The following is a 21,541-nucleotide window of genomic DNA, read 5'->3' on the forward strand; positions in this document are numbered from 1 at the left end:
AATAATACATCTAACAAGTACAGTACTATAGTGAATATAAAAAAACTAATAATTTAAATGTAAATATTTTCCAAATATTTTTACGCATTTATAATATTAATATTAACATTAATAAAAAAAAATGTATTAGGTCTTTATACATTAAAATATAAACCTGCCTATATATTTTATGAATTGATATTTTATAAATACACAAATATCATGAATAATATTTTATATATATATATATATATATATATATATATATATATATATATATATATATATATACACATTTTTTAACCACACATGCAAAGTTTATATATATATATATATATATATATATATATACATATATATATATATACACTTTTTTTAATTTCAGCTAGTTGCCAAGAACACATTTCTTGTTTTTATTTTAATTTAACTTGATGTGTTAAAATAACTAAGAATTACATAGACATAAAAACCCCTACAGAAAATGACAAAACCACACAGCAAAATTACTCAAACTTTAACTAAATATAAAATATATATAATAGAAAATATATAAATATAAACTAATTCAAAATATTAACCAAAAATATCTTAGTATCTTCAGTATCTTAGTGATACTAAAATTACACTGGTGTTTATGGCTTTTTTTTATTTTATTCCGATACTCTCCTTGTTTTATCTTTATTTAGTTTTGATATGTTTTTCAGCATACCATAATTCTGTTGAAAGACATTACCTTAAGTCTGATATTGAACACACTCTTCCCTTACAGCTCTGGGTTGTTTTAACTCCATAAGGTAACATAAGCTCATAGATGTGGTTGCCGGGTAGATTCTGTAAGTGAGTTTGAGATGATGAGGAGGATGATGATATATTGCACTCACTCCAGAGAGTCGATGAGTTTCTTGGGCTCGACCGGAGGAGGGTAGATGACCTCGTCGATGTGTCTGCGGTTGCAGTTGGCGTAAGCGGTGGAGATGTGGATGAAGGCCTGCAGGTGCTGCATCTGCTGCACCAGAGAGAGGAGCTGCTGCGTGGCGATGACGTTCAGCTGCAGCGCATGCCTGCGCAGACACATGAAACACCGCCGCACACTCGCATTACACAGCAGAATTCACATCATGATCGGCAATATACCGCCTGTGACAGAAACTAAAACCACACAAAAAAACATTTGTGTGACTTGAAATCAAATAAATGTTAAACGCGACAGACAGATAAATCATTGCTCTCCTTCAGGGTCAGTACAGCGTGTCAGACAAAACATCCGCGCACTGATGCAATATGTGACCCTGGAGCACAAAACCAGTCATAAGGGTCATTTTTTTTAAAAATTGAGATTTATACCTCATCTGAAAGTCCAATAATTAAGCTTTCCATTGATGTATGGTTTTTGTTAGGATCGGACAATATTTGGCCGAGATACAACTATTTGAAAATCTGGAATCTGAGGGTGCAAAAAAATCTAAATATTGAGAAAATCATCTTTAAAGTTGTTCAAATGAAGTTCTTAGCAATGCATATTACTAATCAAACATTAAGTTTTGATATATTTACGGTAGGAAATGTACAAAATATCTTCATGGAACATGATCTTTACTTAACATCCTAATGTTAATGTTAAATATGCAAACAAACAAACAAATAATTAAGTAAAATAAGTAAATAAAATGAAATAAAATAAGTTAATTATTTAATATATAAATTCATTTAAATAAATAAAGAAATTAAATAATAAAATAAAGAAAATGTGATTAAATAAAAAAAATTATAAAAAATACTACATCTAATAGAGTGCTATAGTGAGTAGAAAAAAAGTAATAAGGTAACGTAATAGAAACAAATTATTTATTATAATTATTTGGGGTAGACCCAAAATATATAAATAATATTAAATAAATAAAAATTTATTAAAATAAAGAAATTAATGAAAAAAATGATTTTTTAAAAAAGATTAAAAATACATTTAACAGTACTATAGTGAGTAGAAAAAGTAATGTAAGGTAATGTAATAGAAACTAATCATTTATTATAAATTTTGTACAGAACCAAAATATATAAATTGTATTTAAAAATAAATAAATAAACAAACATTTGATTAAAATAAAGACATAAAAAATTACAAAAATACATAAATAATACACCTAACAGTACAGTATTATAGTGAGCAGAAATAAAGCAATGACTTATTGTAATATAAACTAAATATTGGCCAACTACAATACACAGTTTATGACAGGGTTATTAAAATTAACTAAAACTAAAAAGTTAAAATAAAATAAATGTTAAATGAAATAAAATATATTTCTCATTTTTGTTTCGTTTACCTTAAAATACTGAAACAACTAAATGTAAAACTGAAATAAAAATTAACTAAACTTTACAGACATTTTTAAAAAAGACAAAAAAACACAACAAAACTGCTTAAACTTTAAATATAAAATTATTAAAATAAAATTATTTATTAAAGACGTATTTGTATTTACAAAACATTTATAACAATTATAATAGTATATTAATGATACATGCTGCTGGAATGAGAGGACTGCATTCTTAAAACACATTATGACACTAATGCTGTTATTATTTTCCTTAGGAAAATGAAGCAAAAGGTCCCTGTGAACAGATGTGTGTGTGGAGGAGAGCAAAGCTTTCCCTTACTCGATCCTGCTCTGGAGTCAGCGGTTCACTAATCAATCCCTCGCTCCTCCAGCAGTGTGAACATCTGCTCCTCAGCCGGAGATTCACCACACAGCAGAAGTACAGTGTGTGTGTGTGTGTGTGTGTGTGCTTTCTCTCTCTTACTCTTCTTATTCTTCAGGGTATATACAGGAATCATGGAGTTAAATTTAAGACCTTTTTTAAGACTCTTTCCATACATTTTAAGACCTCATCGCCACTCCAAGTTTAAACCGGTTACATCGGCGACACTTTAACCTACATTTACTATATATTGATTGTAAGATAGCACAACTAAACAAAGACTTACTTTGTGATAACTCATTATCAATACAACATAATGCAGAAGTGTGGAACAAAGCACAAGAGAATTAACTGAGTGACTAACAAATGCAACCCAAGAAACAAGAATTAGACCAATAAACAAAACAACTGACAAAACTTATTGAGGAGAGAAAACAAAGCTCTCCGAGCTAACGGGGCAATGAGTTCACACAGTATATTCAAAAGATGTATTTGTAACATCAACTCTTATAACTGTCTGCAAACCATAGCTGTTTTGTGGAACACTTCTCATGACAAACACCTAACTGATCAGACAGTTTAGCTGTGATTACAGAGTGCTTGATTTGATGCAGGCTTGACAGAGAGTACTGCACCTGATCAAGTCTGAATGATCATGGAAGGTCAAATTATGATCACAACTATTACATCATTTTAATTGTGCATCCCAAGCCCAAAAAAAACAGCCCAAAGTAGAGCAATTATCATGTCCCATATATAAAAATGTCATTTCCATCCCTAAAATACTTTTTTTACGGTCACTGTTATGCACATTTATCATAAACACAGCTACTAGTGTGGCCCAAAACACTGAACACAGTTTTATTACAGGTGGAATGCAAAATGTTACAAGCATTTCAACCAAATGTAATTTATGCAATATTTTAAACCTTTAACCCACTGGGGAAAATCAACCCATGGCAACAGTTTAAAAGCAGCCCAATTTCGTGGAAAAAACAACAACAACAACCCTGCATCCAACACGAGCTGCAGAAGTCAGATTTGACTGATTACGGGTCAAAAGTAAGGAGAGATAACTGACAAGATGTTGGAGGATTTGCTCCTCAACAGATCCAGAGCTCACTGACAAATAAATATCTTTTATCGTAGGATGTGCTCCCTTTACACAGTGCGCGCGCGATCGCGAAATCGAAAGTGAACTGCGACTGCGAGCGCTCATTCAAAAGGGGTTTAAATACGCCACATATTGATAGCGGCGCCCTGATGTGCGAAAATAATATACAATATTAGAATGTTTGCAGGAGCGGATGGGAGCAGGCGATAATGGTCATAAATTCAGCGTGAGCGGGATCAACAAGCCCCGCACTATCATGCAGCGGTGCAGTCGGTCAGTGAACGCCGTAACAGATGACGTCAAATCTTGCGGGATTCCAAACAACACAGAACCCCACTATTCGGACAAATATACATAATGAAAAGATGATACAAAATTGAAAACCTTTGAAAATGGCATTTAAGAATTTTTAATACTTATTAAGGGCCTTAATTTTCTCTAAATTGATTCATCAACTTTTAATACTTTTTAAGACCCCGCGGACACCCTGTTCTTACATTTCCCTCCCTTCTTTTAAAAGTGTAGCTACGGTTTCATAACTAAAGTTACAAAATTTGGGTTTGGTAAGATTTATTAATGTCTCTTCTGCTCACCAAGGCTGCATTTATTTGATCAAAAATTTAAAAAAATTGTGAAAAATTATTATAATTTAAAATAGCTGTTTTCTATGTGAATATATTGTAAAATGTAATTTATTCTTGTGATCAAAGCTGAATTATCAGCATATATCAGTGTCACATGATCCTTCAGAAATCATTCTAATATGTGACCCTGGACCACAAAACCAGTCATAAGGGTCATTTATTTTTTATATAATATATAACTTGAGATTTATACATCTGAAAGCTTTCCATTGATGTATGGTTTGTTAGGATCGGACAATATTTGGTCGAGATACAACTATTAGAAAATCTGGAATCTGAGGGTGCAAAAAAATCTAAATATTGAGAAAATCATCTTTAAAGTTGTCCAAATGAAGTTCTTAGCAATGCATATTACTAATCAAAAATTAAGTTTTGATATATTTACGGTAGGAAATTTTCAAAATATCTTCATCGAACAAGATCTTTACTTAATGCCCTAATGATTTTTGGCATAAAAGAAAAATCAATCATTTTGACCCATACAGTGTATTTTTGGCTATTGCTACAAATATACCCCAGCGACTTAAGACTGGTGTTGAGTGTGACTCACTTCAGGGGCTCATCGAAGCGGATGGTGGCGGCGCAGTGGAAGACGATGTTGATACAGGAAGTGAGTGTTTGTACATCCTCTGGACTGATGGCCAGGCCGGGCTCCGTGAGCTCGCTGCTGATGGGGATGATCTTCTGATGAAAGTCAGGATTAACCTCACGCACGCGGTCGAACAGCTGCAACACACACACGTCACTGATGAAGAATAACTAGATCCACACAAAACATGACAATTATCATTCTTCATGCTCTCTAAAGTATTCATACATGAAGGCAGTATGTTACGGTTACACTAATTTAAATGAAATAAACATGGTATTATTTGGAAACCTAATGAGAATCACCATAAACAAACAAACAAAAACAAACCATTGTAAAAATAGGAATTTGGGTAGTAAATAAAATTTTAAAAGTGCATTAAATCTAATGAAAATCACCACTGAAAATAACTACAATAAAAACAAACAAAAATCAAGCAATCAACACATACAGAAGTGGGGATCAAATCTTGTATAACCAGGCCAGGAACAGATTAACAAAGGAGATCAGAGTGGCTAATAAAAGCTACTCTGAAAAGCTGAAAAAACTGTTTTCAGCCAACGACCCGGCGACAGTCTGGACAGGCCTGAGGAGCATCACCAGTAATTGTAGTAATTGTACTTAATTTTTAATTGCCCATGTAAATAACGTTACAATGCATGGTCCTAAAAACAGGCATGGACGTCATGCTTTTCTTGACAAATGCGATTTCTCATCTCATTTCTTTTGTTTTTGTGGAAAATGTGATCTGTACGTTTACATGGGGATCCACCCGTTCAGAGACATTATGTAATTTTCAGCTGGCCAAACCGCAAGATGCAAATGACAAATCTCATCATATTATGTCCCAGACTTCAGAGTTTATGTAATGGACTGAAAAAATAAGATACACCTCGACCATATCCAAACGCACAGGCATTCAGCACGGCGTGTTTGACGCGGTACATAGATGACAAATGATTTCTGTAATCTGATATCAAACAAGGATTTGCAGAGACCGGTGTCCTCTCTGACACACGTGTGCTGACTTATGTTACCCACAATTCCAAGGATCTGGCAGTGGCACGTTCCTGCAGCCACAGCCAATCAGAATCATTTCAGGACGTAACATCTGACCCCCCGTAACCCCAGCAGCAGGCACCTGCCGAGGGCCGGACAGATGCTGTGGGACGCTGCGGACAGCTGTTGAGCCTCTCGGTCGAGTCACGCTTCTGAATGCATATTTATCCAAAAGCAGATTAGCATTTCCAAAAGGAAACGGTGGTTGAAAGGCATCCAAATAATAAGTTAAAGGTTGAGGTGTAAATAAAACGCCAGAGCTGCTTCATAGTCGCACCGAAAATATTAATCAAAACTATTTTATTTACAAATCAAAAATAAACAAAACAATGCAATAACATGAAACTGTCATTTATTACACTCTCTAAATTATTCATACATTATGGTAGTTATATAAAATACTGTATTACTTGACAACCTTTGAGAATCACTGCTGAGAAAAAAAAAAGATCAAAATAATAAGTTTGAGGTGTAAATGAAATGCCAGAACTGCTTTATGTTATGTTGACCCAAAAATATGAATCAAATCAATTACCTTTACAAATTCAAATAAATGAATAAAAACATTAATAAGAAATAATTAAATAAATTTAAATGACGAATTTAAAAAAAAAAAGATACATTTACAAATTAAAAACAAATAAAACAAAAAACAATAAAAACAAATTAGTCAAATTTAATTTACAAATTACAAAGAAATAAAACAAAAAATACACAAATGATCAGATAACTTTCATTTACAAAAAAAAAACAAAAAACAGAAAACAATACAATTTAAATTATGAATCATATAAAGAAATTTGAAGAAATTGATAGCAAAATTTTGGAAGAAATAGTACAGCACCTTAAATCGTCAACATGCTATCTTGACACACTTACTTGCCATATAAACTTCATTTACAAATTAAAAACACAAAAAAACAAAAACAAATTATCTATCAAATAAACCTCATTTTCAAATAAAAAACAGAAAATAATAATAAAATACAAATAATAAATCAAATTTCATTTAGAAGTAAAAAACAAAAAGAACTGCTAAAAGTCAAATAAATTAAATTTACAAAACAAAACAAAAAAATACAAATGAGTAAACAAAACTCATTTAGAAATAATAAACAAACAAAACAAAGAAACAATAATAAAAATCATTTAACTTACAAATTAAAAACAAAACAATATATATATATAAAAAATTTTAATTTAGAGAGCACATAAACCCCATTTAGACATCATATGACAACAGAACTAGGCTAATAGTTTGAAGTGTAAATCAGTGCAAATGAGGACCAATCCACATTCAGTATGCAAATAATCAGAACCGTTTAAACACCACATCTAAACCTTCCTGATGCACGAGGGTAGGGTTGGGTATCGTTTGGTTTTTTTTCGATACCGGTGCTAAATCGATACTTTTAAAACGGTTCCGGTGCCTGAACCGATACTTATTAAAAAAAATAAAAATAAAAATTCCCATTGGCCATTAGCACTATAAACACATGATGTCGGTTTCATTCATACTGGACACCAGAGGGCGCCCTCGCACAGAAAATCCACATATCCAGTCACAGAAATAGAGAGCTCATGACCCTCCAGGAAATCCCTTATATGGACAAAGGCATCACTATTAACGGAGTAAACAGAACATATAAATGTTTTGAATGATAAAACAAAGACAATAAACACTCGACTGCGACAATATAGTTTATCGGTGTTATTTAAGCCATCTCTGGTATTTTCATAATTAAGTATATTTATAATAGGGTGACCATATTTTAGTTTTCCAAACAAAGGACAGTAGGGGGCGGGGCCTAACAGTTTACATAGCAAGGTTTTTGTTTGTTTGTTTGCTTATTTTGTTTTTATAATAAATAAAAAGAAAACAAGTAGAACGAATAGAAAAAGAATAGGGAATGCTAGTGTTAGAGGGTCATTTTTAAATAAAAATAAAACAATTCAATAGAACAGAAAAAGAACAGATAATGCTAGTGTTAGAAGGTCATTATTTATAATAAATAAAAAGAAAAAGAGTGGAAAGAATAGAGAAAGAATAGAGAATGCTAGTGTTAGATGCTCTTTTTTCTATATAAATAAAACAATTAGAAATACATAGAAATAGATAAATTAATACATAGAAATAGAATAGAGAGTGCAAATGTTAGAGGGTCAAGTTGTTTTGACGTATGAGGTCAGCGCTGCAACAGGTTTAGAAGTGTGATTACAACGGAAGTATACACATTTCTAAAAAAAAAAAAAAAGTCATACACCTAGGATGACTTGAGGGTGAGTAATTTATGGGCTAATTTTCATTTTTGGGTGAACTAACCCTTTAACGGAAGGCTACCTGCTGCCATCAGAGCAAGTGTAATTACTGCATTCACACGCTCCTCGATGCTCTCATTTCCCGAGTTGTGCTTTTAAGTCGGAATGTGAAAACAACATGGACACTCTCGCTACTACAAAGATGTGTTGGATTTGTATTATTAGAGCTTTCCGACTTGAGTTCACGTGAATTTTCTCAGTCGGGAAATAATTTTTCACGTGTGGTGCCGGTGATGATGATGCTTACATCCGTTTCGGAGAAGCAGAGGACAAATATTTCAATCGATCGCTCGGGCATGGCACCGAAATGAGGCACCGAAATCTGCGTTCAGATTCGGTTCTGGTACATACTGGTTACATAGGTACCGGTGCCATATTGGTACCGGGTTTCATTACCCAACCCTACACGAGAGCTTGTAAAACACGTCACAATCCAGTTCTTCCGGACGTTTTTCTTCCCAGGAATTGATGTGAAATTGTCTGGGAGATCAAGGCGTGTTGTAAAGTCTGCTTGCGTGTCAAGACACGGATGATTTTATTTGCTTTCGCAATATGTTTGTTTAGACAAGATGTTGTCAAAGGTGTGAGATGTACACATTCACTCCCGTTTCAACAGAAACACACTTTCTTGCACAAGTACTGAGAAATTTCTAAGTGTCAGTTAGATCCGTTGCTATAGGAGTTATTTTTTGTATAGTAAACTATAAATTTAAAAAAAGTAAATGTATAGTTGAATAATTAAAAAAAATATATATATATTCAATTATTTTTTTTATTCGTTTAAATATTAAACTTTAACATTACCAAAAAAATCATAGATTTATTAAAAAATTTAATATAAAAAAATTTAATCAAAACAATAAAAAAAAAAAAAATGAATCAAATACATTTATTTTTACAAATTAAAACCACAAATAAATAAATAAATAAATAAATCTTTGTTTGGAAAACTAAAATTGAACAAAGTAAAACTGAAAAAAAAAATCTAAATGTTAATACTAAAAGAAATGATTAAAATGACCATTTTAAAAACTAAATTATTAAAACCAAACAAAAATTTAAATAAAAACTGAAACTATAAAATAAAAGCTAATTCAAAATTTTACAACTATAATAGTATATAAATACTATAATAAAACAATAATACAATTATTAATAATATAAGATTTCTTTTGCAAAATAAAGAACAAAAAAAATTTATAATTATTTAGAGAGTACATAAACCCCATTCAGATGCCATAACAAGGCATAACTTATTTGGCTAATATCCAGCACAGAAATAAGCAACTATCTTGTCTTTTACAACCAGAGGACTTTCAAATGCAAATGAAATTGCATGACTTAAACACACTTCAACATGCAAATACTACAGGAATAAAGCTCTAATGATATCATCTGAACGCATGAGTCTGGTCATAACAGCCATTAACTCCGATTACTAGACAGATCAGACAACATATGGGCCATGAGAGCAGTCTAGCCAACACACACACACACACACACACACACACACACACACACACACAGATTTAGAGAGAGAGCTCAGACGATGCTGGATGGACAGAAAAGCATTTAAAAGGTCAAGACACACAAAACTAGACAGGAGAAATGTGCTCATGTCAGGAGGGCCGCAAGGCACAGGATCGCTCGTGAGGCCTGTGGACGTGTTTCAGAAATACAGTAAATGAAGGAAACGAGCGCAGCTGCTTCAGCCAAACTTCCTGCTGTGGTTTGTGTCTCCGGGCAACAAAAACACAACACACACTCCGCATGCTGGCATAGGATGAAGCTCCATGTGCTGCAGCAGCGCTGCCAGAGCAAACGCCCTCAGACATACACCAATGCATGCTAGACTAAATTAAAAAAAATCTAATAAAATAGAAATATTAAGTGAAAAACGTTAAGCACTAAAACTGGAAAACTTAAACTGATTTAAAACTAAAATATATATATTTTTTAACTAATTAGTAGTATTAAAATTAAAAAATTTTATTTTTTTTAAAAATGGCAAAACACACACTGAAATTACAAAAAATTTAACTAAAATTTAAATAAAAACAACTAAAACTATAAAATAAAAGCTAATTCAAAAAATTTATAAAACTAAATTAGTATATAAATAATACTAAAATAGCACTAATTAAAACTATCCAAAAAAAAAAAGTTGTTAATTGAAATAAAATTAATTAAGTGAAAAACATAAACGGAAATGTGAAAGTATTATTTGAAGCACTAAAAATAGGAAAAAGAAAACTGAACTAAAACTAAAATTGAAATAAATGAAACCTAAATAGTAATATTAAAATAGCTTAAAAAATCCAAAAGCACATAAAATTGGTAAAAAAAAATGTTTTTAAATATCAATTAAAAAAATCTATAATAATACGATTTAACAGTATCTAGCTTAAACAGTATCTGGGTTATTCTAAAACTAAAACAATAAAAAAAAAATTGTTAATAGAAATAAAGCTGAAATTAAATAAAATATGAATTAAATAAAACATATATTAGGTGAAAAACAGCGAATTAGAAACTGAAATTCGAAAGTTTACGTTGACGCAATAAAACGTCTAACCAGAAAAATGTAACCTAAATAGTAATACAAATTATTATTTAAAAATTATTTTAATTATTAAAGATGATTAAGTAATTCATAATAAAGTTAATATAAGTTTGTATGAAATAAAAACTGAAAATATAAAAATAAAAAGTTTAAAATATTAATATAAACTATAATAGTATTTATAATAGTAACTAAAATAACACTGGTGCTGATAGTTGAAAAAGTTCATACCAGAACATCTGGAAACATCGTCAGACAGCTCAGACTCATCGATTAAAGCGGCACTGTACGAGAAAGGAAGTGACACGCAGATAAAGGATGGCCCATGTTCACTGTATTGAGGTCAGGGGTTCGCCGAGGTCGACCACTGTAAACATTTGCTCTCTCTGTGGTGGAAAGAGCGAACGGTGCATTGTGGGACGGCGGTCTGTCTGTGCCAGTCTCCACCAGGCCTTCTGGCACAAATAAGCTGATTGTGTGTAAGTGGGAGAGAGAGAGAGAGGCAATACTCCTTCAGTTCCTTCACTGCCGTGGCCTTGGGTGAACGATAAACGCACACAAACACACCCTCAAACTACACACAGGCTCTTACTCACGCGTTTGAGGAAACAGAAAGCAGAAGCGCATTAGACTGGAGCGAGTGAAGGAGGGAATGTACAAACCCGATTCCAAAAAAGTTGGGACACTGTACAAATTGTGAATAAAAACAGAATGCAATGATGTGGAAGTTTCAAATTTCAATATTTTATTCAGAATACAACATAGATGACATATCAAATGTTTAAACTGAGAAAATGTATCATTTTAAGGGGAAAATAAGTTGATTTTAAATTTCATGGCATCAACACATCTCAAAAAAGTTGGGACAAGGCCATGTTTACCACTGTGTGGCATCCCCTCTTCTTTTTATAACAGTCTGCAAACGTCTGGGGACTGAGGAGACAAGTTGCTCAAGTTTAGGAATAGGAATGTTGTCCCATTCTTGTCTAATACAGGCTTCTAGTTGCTCAACTGTCTTAGGTCTTCTTTGTCGCATCTTCCTCTTTATGATGCGCCAAATGTTTTCTATGGGTGAAAGATCTGGACTGCAGGCTGGCCATTTCAGTACCCGGATCCGTCTTCTACGCAGCCATGATGTTGTAATTGATGCAGTATGTGGTCTGGCATTGTCATGTTGGAAAATGCAAGGTCTTCCCTGAAAGAGACGACATCTGGATGGGAGCATATGTTGTTCTAGAACTTGGATATACCTTTCAGCATTGATGGTGCCTTTCCAGATGTGTAAGCTGCCCATGCCACACGCACTCATGCAACCCCATACCATCAGAGATGCAGGCTTCTGAACTGAGCGCTGATAACAACTTGGGTTGTCCTTGTCCTCTTTAGTCCAGATGACATGGCGTCCCAGTTTTCCAAAAAGAACTTAAAATTTTGATTCGTCTGACCACAGAACAGTTTTCCACTTTGCCACAGTCCATTTTAAATGAGCCTTGGCCCAGAGAAAACACCTCCGCTTCTGGATCATGTTTAGATATGGCTTCTTTTTTGACCTATAGAGTTTTAGCCGGCAACGGCGAATGGCACGGTGGATTGTGTTCACCGACAATGTTTTCTGGAAGTATTCCTGAGCCCATGTTGTGATTTCCATTACAGTAGCATTCCTGTATGTGATGCAGTGCCGTCTAAGGGCCCGAAGATCACGGGCATCCAGTATGGTTTTCCGGCCTTGACCCTTACGCACAAAGATTGTTCCAGATTCTCTGAATCTTTGGATGATATTATGCACTGTAGATGATGATAACTTCAAACTCTTCGCAATTTTTCTCTGAGAAACTCCTTTCTGATATTGCTCCACTATTTTTCGCCGCAGCATTGGGGGAATTGGTGATCCTCTGCCCATCTTGACTTCTGAGAGACACTGCCACTCTGAGAGGCTCTTTTTATACCCAATCATGTTGCCAATTGACCTAATAAGTTGCAAATTGGTCCTCCAGCTGTTCAACATAGAGTGAAAAATTTAAGGGGGTCTGAATACTTTCCGTACCCACTGTATATGTAATCTCATAATATAATAGCAACAATTATAATAATATTAATGATTAATGAGGATGATTATATTTTCTTAATTATATTTAAATATCTATATATATATATATCTATATATATATATATATATATATATATACATATGAGATTCCAAAAAAGTTGGGACACTGTACAAATTGTGAGTAAAAAAGGAATGGAATAATTTACAAATCTCATAAACTTATATTTTATTCACAATAGAATATAGATAACATAAGTTTATGAGATTTGTAAATTATTAGTGAGAAATAATGAGGTTATAAGAGAGAAACAATGCAGCAAGACGTGCATCTGAATGAGCGAGAGAGAGACCGCGAAGCTAGATGTTTCTTCTGATATTAACTAACGTACTCTACGATTAGCTCAGTGAATAATAAAAAAAAACATAGACCCGGCTAGAACAAGCGGAGTGATACAAAATTGTGAAAGGGCATTCCTGTAGCGATACCAGTAACATATCTCACGGTGTTTTTTATGTGTCTTGCACTGAGGAGAGGCTTCCGTCGGGCCCCTCTGCCATAAAGCCCCGACTGGTGGAGGGCTGCGGTGATGGTTGACTTTCTACAACTTTCTCCCATCTCCCGACTGCATCTCTGTAGCTCAGCCACAGTGATCTTTGGGTTCTTCTTTACCTCTCTCACCAAGGCTCTTCTCCCCCGATAGCTCAGTTTGGCCGGACGGCCAGCTCTAGGAAGGGTTCTGGTCGTCCCAAACGTCTTCCATTTAAGGATTATGGAGGCCACTGTGCTCTTAGGAACCTTAAGTGTCTTATATAGACAGGTGTGTGGCTTTTCTAATCAAGTCCAATCAGTATAATCAAACACAGCTTGACTCAAATGAAGGTGTAGAACCATCTCCAGGATGATCAGAAGAAATGGACAGCACCTGAGTTAAATATTTGAGTGTCACAGCAAAGGGTCTGAATACTTAGGACCATGTGATATTTCAGTTTTTCTTTTTTAATAAATCTGCAAAAATGTCAACAATTCTGTGTTTTTCTGTCAATATGGGGTGCTGTGTGTACATTAATGAGGAAAAAAAAATAACTTAAATGATTTTAGCAAATGGCTGCAATATAACAAAGAGTGAAAAATTTAAGGGGGTCTGAATACTTTCCGTACCCACTGTATATATATATATTTGATCATCTAATAATAATAAGATTAATAATAGTGATTATATATATATATATATATATATATATATATATATGTGTGTGTGTTTGTGTGTACTTATATATTTATCTGTTTATATAATTATCTGTTTAATTATTTAAAGACGAGAGCACAGAATTTGGTGAAAGGCTGTTTAAATGACAAAACAATAGACACATTTGTTTGAGACTGAATAGCTTCCCACATCCGATTTTCTTTCCACAAACACACACACAATCTGCCTGTTTGAGCGTCTGAGCATTCCTTACATCTACCACACACACACACACACACACACGGTTTAATGAGGTTTCTATCAGAGGTCAGAGAGGTCAGATGACCCATAATGCTGATCTGCGTCTCATAAGAGTTGAGCTTCGTTCTGGCTCGAGTCCAGATCTCACATCAGTCCGTCACAGACCAGATCAAACTGCTGAAACTTCAGCAAACACAACCAATACAACATTACTCGGTTTACATGCACTTTTATGAACATTGCTCAGATTAAATTAACTATAATGATTTATACAACAGTTCGTCCTGGTTTTCAAATCTGATTGGTTGAGAACCGTGAGATATTGTACTGGTATCGCTACAGGAACGCCCTTTCACAATTTTGTATCACTCTACTTGTTCTAGCCGGGTCTTTTTTTTTATTATTCGCTGAGCTAATCGTAGAGTACGTTAGTTAATATCAGAAGAAACATCTAGCTTCACGGTCTCTCTCTCGCTCATTCAGATGCACGTCTTGCCGCATTGTTTCTCTCTTATAACCTCATTATTTCTCACTAATAACCTAACTGAAGCAGCACATGCCCTTGATACAGATTCTAAAAGTGACGCATGTTTAACTCTCAACTTGAGCTTTGAATCCGTGGCGGAAGGAAGTAGTTCCGCACAAGAGAGGGTTTTATTAGGCACTCCGTTGTTTCTTGTTTAATTACACACATGTTCCGTCTAACTGTTGTATAAACACAATATCACTGGAGTACTCGAGCGATACCGGCTCTATATCAGCGGCCTCGTGCCTCTGGCCTAATCACAGCCGCTGATATAGAGCCGGTGTCGCTCTCGTACGAGAGTGATATTGCTCATTTAAACAAAAGTAAAACCGTTAACTACTAGAAATAAAATAAATGTGAACTGAAAACAAACTATAAAAAAGCTCCCAAGGCAACATTTGTCATTTTTATTTAGGTTGACTAAATATACTAAATTGACTAAAACTAGAGAAAAAAAATAATTTTAAAACTATATACACATAATTTACTAAATAGACAAACTCTATAGACAAAACAACCAAACAAACAAATAAAAAAAAAATAAAAAAAAAAAAAAAAATACTGAAAAAATATGAAAATAAAAACTAATGTTTAAAAAAACTAAAACACTATAATAAAAAAAAATAGCAAATACATATTTGTTGAATACCAACTGGCATAATATATATTTGATGATGATGATAATAATAATAATAATAACAATATTTTTTATTATAATGATCATATATTTAATTTAGTTCTTTTTTATTTGTACATATTTTTAATATATATAACTGCTAAATAATAATAATAATAATAATAATACATAATTTTATTTATGATAATTATTATATCTAATATATATAAATCACCTGCTATATATATATATACAGTGGGTACGGAAAGTATTCAGACCCCCTTAAATTTTTCACTCTTTGTTATATTGCAGCCATTTGGAAACACACGTTCATTCCTGTCCTCTCACTCTCCATTACTCCGGATGTGACTCATCACCACAGAAAGAAAGCAGCAGTGGCAAAGCCTTACTCCATCAGCTTCATCAGCTTCATCAGCCTGGAGTAATGAAGCCACACCTTCAGCACAGCGCTGGAGGCAGGAGATCAGCCGCGCATGGAAATACAGCTCGACTTCTGAACGAGAACTCATATGGATGGCGCTTGTGCTGCGGTTGCCATGGCAACAATCAAAGAGCGTTTTACAATGCCGGCCGAGGGAAAGCAGCACATGAACTTCTCCCAGCGTTTCCAGAGGATCCAGTTCAGGGAAAACAATAGCGATAAACCCTGATGACCGCGTATGAGCAAACACAGATGCATTCGGTCTGACGTAACTAACTATTTAAGGATCAACACAAATTCCACGCGGTTAACTGAAAGTTAGGATGCGATCAGATGTCATCCGATCACAAAGACGGAGATATCCAATGACAAAAACACAATACGTGGCATGGGGCTTTTGTCTGAAAAGCGAGAAAAGAAGAAAAGTACATTGTTTTAGGTTTAGGTCACAAATGTCTGATGTTTCTGATGACAAAGAAGAGCTGCACGATTAATAGAAACGAAACCTGAAATGATAAGGGGATGAAATGTAATTAAATAAATGTAATTTATTAACTATCTTTTCAAAGCTGTAATAAGAAGTGCTTATGAACTGGCTGTCATCAACAAAACAGAAGCTTTAAGGCTCCCTGTGGTTTTCTGCCAAATTAAAAGTTTGATGGTTTAATATTTGAGAATGAAGAAAATAAAGACATTAAGACAGTCAAAAATATTAGTACTGTAAAATACTACTACTATTATTATTCATAATACAACAGTAATATTTCATATTTTGTTTAATATTTTTAATAAGTAATACAAATCATAATGAAAACAACAACATTATTATTACTATTATTATTATTATAGGTATATTATTTAATATACATCAATGGCTAAAAAAATAAAATAATTATTATTATTATTATTTTAGCCACTAAGATATATAGGTTTCTTATATAGAGATAATAGTTTCTTACTTTGTTTGATATTTTTATTTAGTAATAACAATCATAATGAAAACAACAACAACATTATTGTTACGGTTATTATAGTTGTATTATTTAATATTATTTTCATTATCTTTCATTTTATTATAATTTAACATTATTTTACTATATTTAACAATGTTTCATTTTATTATATTATATTATAATTGTTATTTTTATTATTACTACTATTATTATTATATATTATTATTATTTCAGTCATTTATATAAATTCTTAATACAACAGTAATTTCTTATTTTGTTAGTATTTTTAGTAATATTAATAAACCTAATATTAATAATAATTATAAATAGTAATATTAATAATAAATTAATAAACAATTATCATTACTATTATTATTAATAATAAATTATATAACAACAATTATAATCATAGTAATTTTATAATTTATTCTTATTTTGTTTAATATTTTTATTCAGTATTTTTAATAATCCTAATGAAATAATAATAACAATCCTAATAATAATAATATTATATTTAATATAATAATAATAATAATAATATATTTTAAAACAAAAGTCATAGATCTTATTTTGTTTAAAGGGTCATACGATGCGATTTCAAGTTTTCCTTTCTCTTTGGAGTGTTACAAGCTCTTGGTGCATAAAGAAGATCTGTAAAGTTGCAAAGACTAAAGTCTCAAATCCAAAGAGATATTCTTTATAAAAGTTAAGAGTCAGCCACACCTACCTAAAACGGCTCGTTCTAACACGCCCCCACATGTCTACATCACTATGTGGGAAGATTTGCATAACGCCGCCCAAATGTTCATGCAAAGAAAGAAGGCGTAACTTTTATTCTCGCTGTAGTATTGTTGCCGCTGCCATGTCGTGAAGACGCTGTGTGTTTCGTTGTGAAAGCGAAACTACTTTGTTTGGTCTTCCAAAAGAGGACGATATCGCTTCGTCATGCCTAGAGCTGATCTGTGCTGGTCGCTGAGGAAATACTTCAACTTAGTGCTGTGGATCGCCGGATCGTCTTTCACCGTTTTCACCGCTCCTTCACCGGGACTGCCGTTCTCGACCCCGCCACCTCAGTCAACTCTTGCCCGGCTTCAGCTCACGCTAGGCCGCTGTGTTTTTTGTTCATTTCTCTGATCACAAATGCAGACAGGGTTTTATGTTTACGCAGCGTGATGTAATGCAACGTGTAAAAAGACAGTATAAGTCATTATATTCAGTTATTATGTCCCCACTGGATGCAACAAATGCCTCGTTTATAATGGATTTGAATGTTTTTGTCTCGTCGCTCCGGCCGGGACACAGCATCACAGTATGGTGAGGGGCGTAACATTTCCGTCACACGCTTGAGGTATTCGGCCAATCACAACGCTCTGGATACTTGGCACATCACAGCACACCTCGCTTTTCAGACCGATGAGCTTTGTAAGAATCGACACGTTTCAAAAAGGTGGGGCATAGAGGAGAAACAATAATGTACAGTATGTGGAAAATAATGTGTTTTTTACTTTAAACCGCATAAACACATTTCATTACACCAAATAAAGTTCTTTTTAGCAGCATCATATGACCCCTTTAACATCATTATTTAGTCAAAATAATCATCATCATTATAAAAAGATAATAATAATAATGATAATAGGATGTAATTTTATAGAGAACTACTACTTTTAAAGTCATATTGATACTAAAATACCGAAATTAATTAATTTGCTATTTTTATCAGAAAAAATTATTATAATCCCCCCCCCCAAGTTGTAATGAGAAAGTTGGTGAATAAATGTCAGAAAGCAAACAGACACACACACGTTGCGAGTCTCACCTTACACTTCATCATGTCCTGGACTCGCTCGGACATGGACTGACCCGCCTTGGGCCGGACGAGGATGTAGAGGGCTTTGACGTCCGGACAGGAGCGCAGCAGTTTCTCCACCAGCACCTTCCCCATGAAGCCCGTGGCTCCGGTGATCAGCACGTTCTTCCCCGCGTACCACTGCGAGATCGAGGCCATGATGACGCCACTCCTCCTGAACACTGACAGACAGAGAGAGACAGAGAGAGAGGATGAGCAGCCCATTCACCTGATTCACCAATCAAAACACACTCGGCTTCCTATCAAAGGACGCTTTGTCAGCTTTGAAAATACAGTCGACCGGCTCTAGTGTTTCCTCATGACACATTCAGACACTAATAAAGACTTACTAGAAAGAGATCTGACCCTCTTCTAAGCTCCGCCCTTCATAGTTACTGTTTTGCGGTTACAAAGTTGCTCAGACTGAATTGTAGTGTGTTGCTAAGTGGTTCCTTACAAGCCCTCGTGTCTCTATGAGAGTTTTTCTAATCATCCAGCAGGTGAAAATCGTGCGAACACTTAGTGAAGTAACTGCACACACACACTCACAGGTTTGTTTTTGTAAAAAGTGAGGACTCTCCATAGGCGTAAGGGGTTTTATACTGTACAAACTGTATGTGCTATTGCCCTACCCCTAAACCTACCCCTCACGCATTTTTACTTTCTCAAAAAAAACTCACTCTGTATGATTTATAAGCGTTTTGAAAAATGGGGACATTGGGTAATGTCCTCATAAGTCACCTTCTCCTTGTAATACCTATGTCATACAAATTTGTCTCCTGATACGTCACAAAAACGCTCGCACACAGAGTGTTAACACTTAGTGCTGGTGTTTGTTTAACACTTGCATGAGTGATAGAAGAGTGATCAGTGATGTTTGACTTGGCAAACACAGCTAATAAAGCACAAGTATGTGCGTCTGAACGTTTGACTGCTCATGTAGACTCATTTATCCTGGAGCCGTTGTGGACGTTCAGTTTCATTAATGACATACGCTTCAAAAGAAATAAAAAATAAAGCTTATGTTCTCTCAGAGTATCTTCTGCCGATATTACAAGAACCAACAAGACAAGACAACATTACACAAGAATAATTGCTTTTCTGTTATATACTGGAATTATTATAAGTAATTAACGTAAAACATAATTTTTATATAAAATTTTAAACAATATAATGGAATACTGCTATATTAATTTGATATCTAATCTTAAATTTTTATTCCTCCATAACTAAAAAAAAAAAATTATATTATTCTTTTAGCTTCAGTTAAGGATATATATATATATATATATATATATATATATATATATATATAAACACACTGAAATGTTTTTAAATGATGTTAGCTGACATGTCAAAACTGAAATGACGAATTGAAAAAGTAAAGTCCACTGAAGCAACAGTATCTAGCGAACGTAGTCGGTTGTACTTTATTCCTCCTGTCGCTCTGGTTTTCAGAGGGTGAAATAAATCAAGGCCTGTGGCAGCGATATAGGACTCATGACATTCATCACTGATACAAGTCCCACATATTCTCATCTGTCCTCTGTGATCTCCTCGCGATCACACGAGACACTGGCAACACGACTGACGGGAACGAGGAGAGGACGGACGGCTGCAGGTCAGAGAGGATTAACACCTGAAAACCCTGTGAACGAATGCGACGCTGCTCTCTCACACACTCTCTCTCACACACACACACACACACACTCACACACCTCCAGTCACAGGCGATCCACTCACTCAAAGACTGATGCCTGATAGAGCAACAACAACTGAATTTCTGTGATGCGCAGCTGAATTTTCAGCGTCATTACTCCAGTCTTCAGAGTCACATGATCTTCAGAAATCAGTATAATATGCTGATTTGATGCTGAAGACACATTTATGATTATCATCAATGTTGAAAACAGTTGTGCTGCTGAATATTTTTGTGGAAACCGTGATACATTTAGTTTTTCAGAGCTCTTTGATGAATAGGAAAGATATAAATCTTTTGTAACACTATAAATGTCTTTACTGTCACTTTAGACCAATTCAATGCATCCTTGAATAAAAGTATTCATTAATTTAAAATAAAATGTTTCACACTTGATTTTTGGAACATAGTTTTGGAAGTACATGAGTTCCTCCTAACCGTTTCTACAGGTTTTTTTAAACCATGCGAAACTCGCTTCCTCCACTGACCATAAGAGCCTGAAGCCGCTTTGAACAGCAGCAAAAACAACATCCTCATTCCTGCACAGATACAGAAGCGGACGTTTGAGGAGGAGCGGCTCCAGACGCCTCGAGTTCACCCTGCTTTTGCATAAGGAAATGTTTCATATTTTGAAGAGCTTTAGGCAAATGTGCATTGGCTGAAAAGGAAAGTATTTAGCACACATACTGAAGTACATGTGACGCTCGCAGTGTTTTCACATCAACTTCATCTCCAGAGCTGCTCTGAGTCACGTCACCAGCATTTCATTTGAGAAAAAAAACTATAGTCATATATCATATACACACAGAAACTAAGGTTTTCACAGCAAACCGTCAAAATAAAAGTTTGGCTTAACTTGAAGAAATTGTGGCAAATATATTTCAGTATAATGTACTATAATCATTATTATTATTACATTTTTAAAGGGATAATCACTCAAACATTGGTCCATGTTTTAATTTTAACAGTAAGCCTGCTGTGTAGAAAAAAAAAA

General features: G+C 34.0%; 1 protein-coding gene across 1 annotated transcript in view; it reads right to left on the minus strand.

Annotated features, from left to right (window-relative positions):
- The window catches only part of LOC107590516 (fatty acyl-CoA reductase 1-like), a 29,410-nt gene extending 10,384 nt beyond the window's left edge, over positions 1–19,026 (minus strand). Inside the window, exons 1-3 of the mRNA XM_016279286.1 lie at positions 18,819–19,026; positions 4,988–5,163; positions 861–1,040 (exon numbers count right to left, since the gene is read on the minus strand). Coding sequence (XP_016134772.1) covers positions 861–1,040; positions 4,988–5,163; positions 18,819–19,007 — 545 coding nt within the window. The 5' untranslated portion in view covers positions 19,008–19,026. The remainder of the gene's footprint in view (positions 1–860; positions 1,041–4,987; positions 5,164–18,818) is intronic.
- Positions 19,027–21,541: the final 2,515 nt, after the last annotated feature.

The sequence above is a fragment of the Sinocyclocheilus grahami genome, unplaced genomic scaffold (assembly GCF_001515645.1).
Source record: "Sinocyclocheilus grahami isolate Dianchi unplaced genomic scaffold, SAMN03320097.WGS_v1.1 scaffold129.1, whole genome shotgun sequence".
NCBI lineage: Eukaryota > Metazoa > Chordata > Actinopteri > Cypriniformes > Cyprinidae > Sinocyclocheilus > Sinocyclocheilus grahami.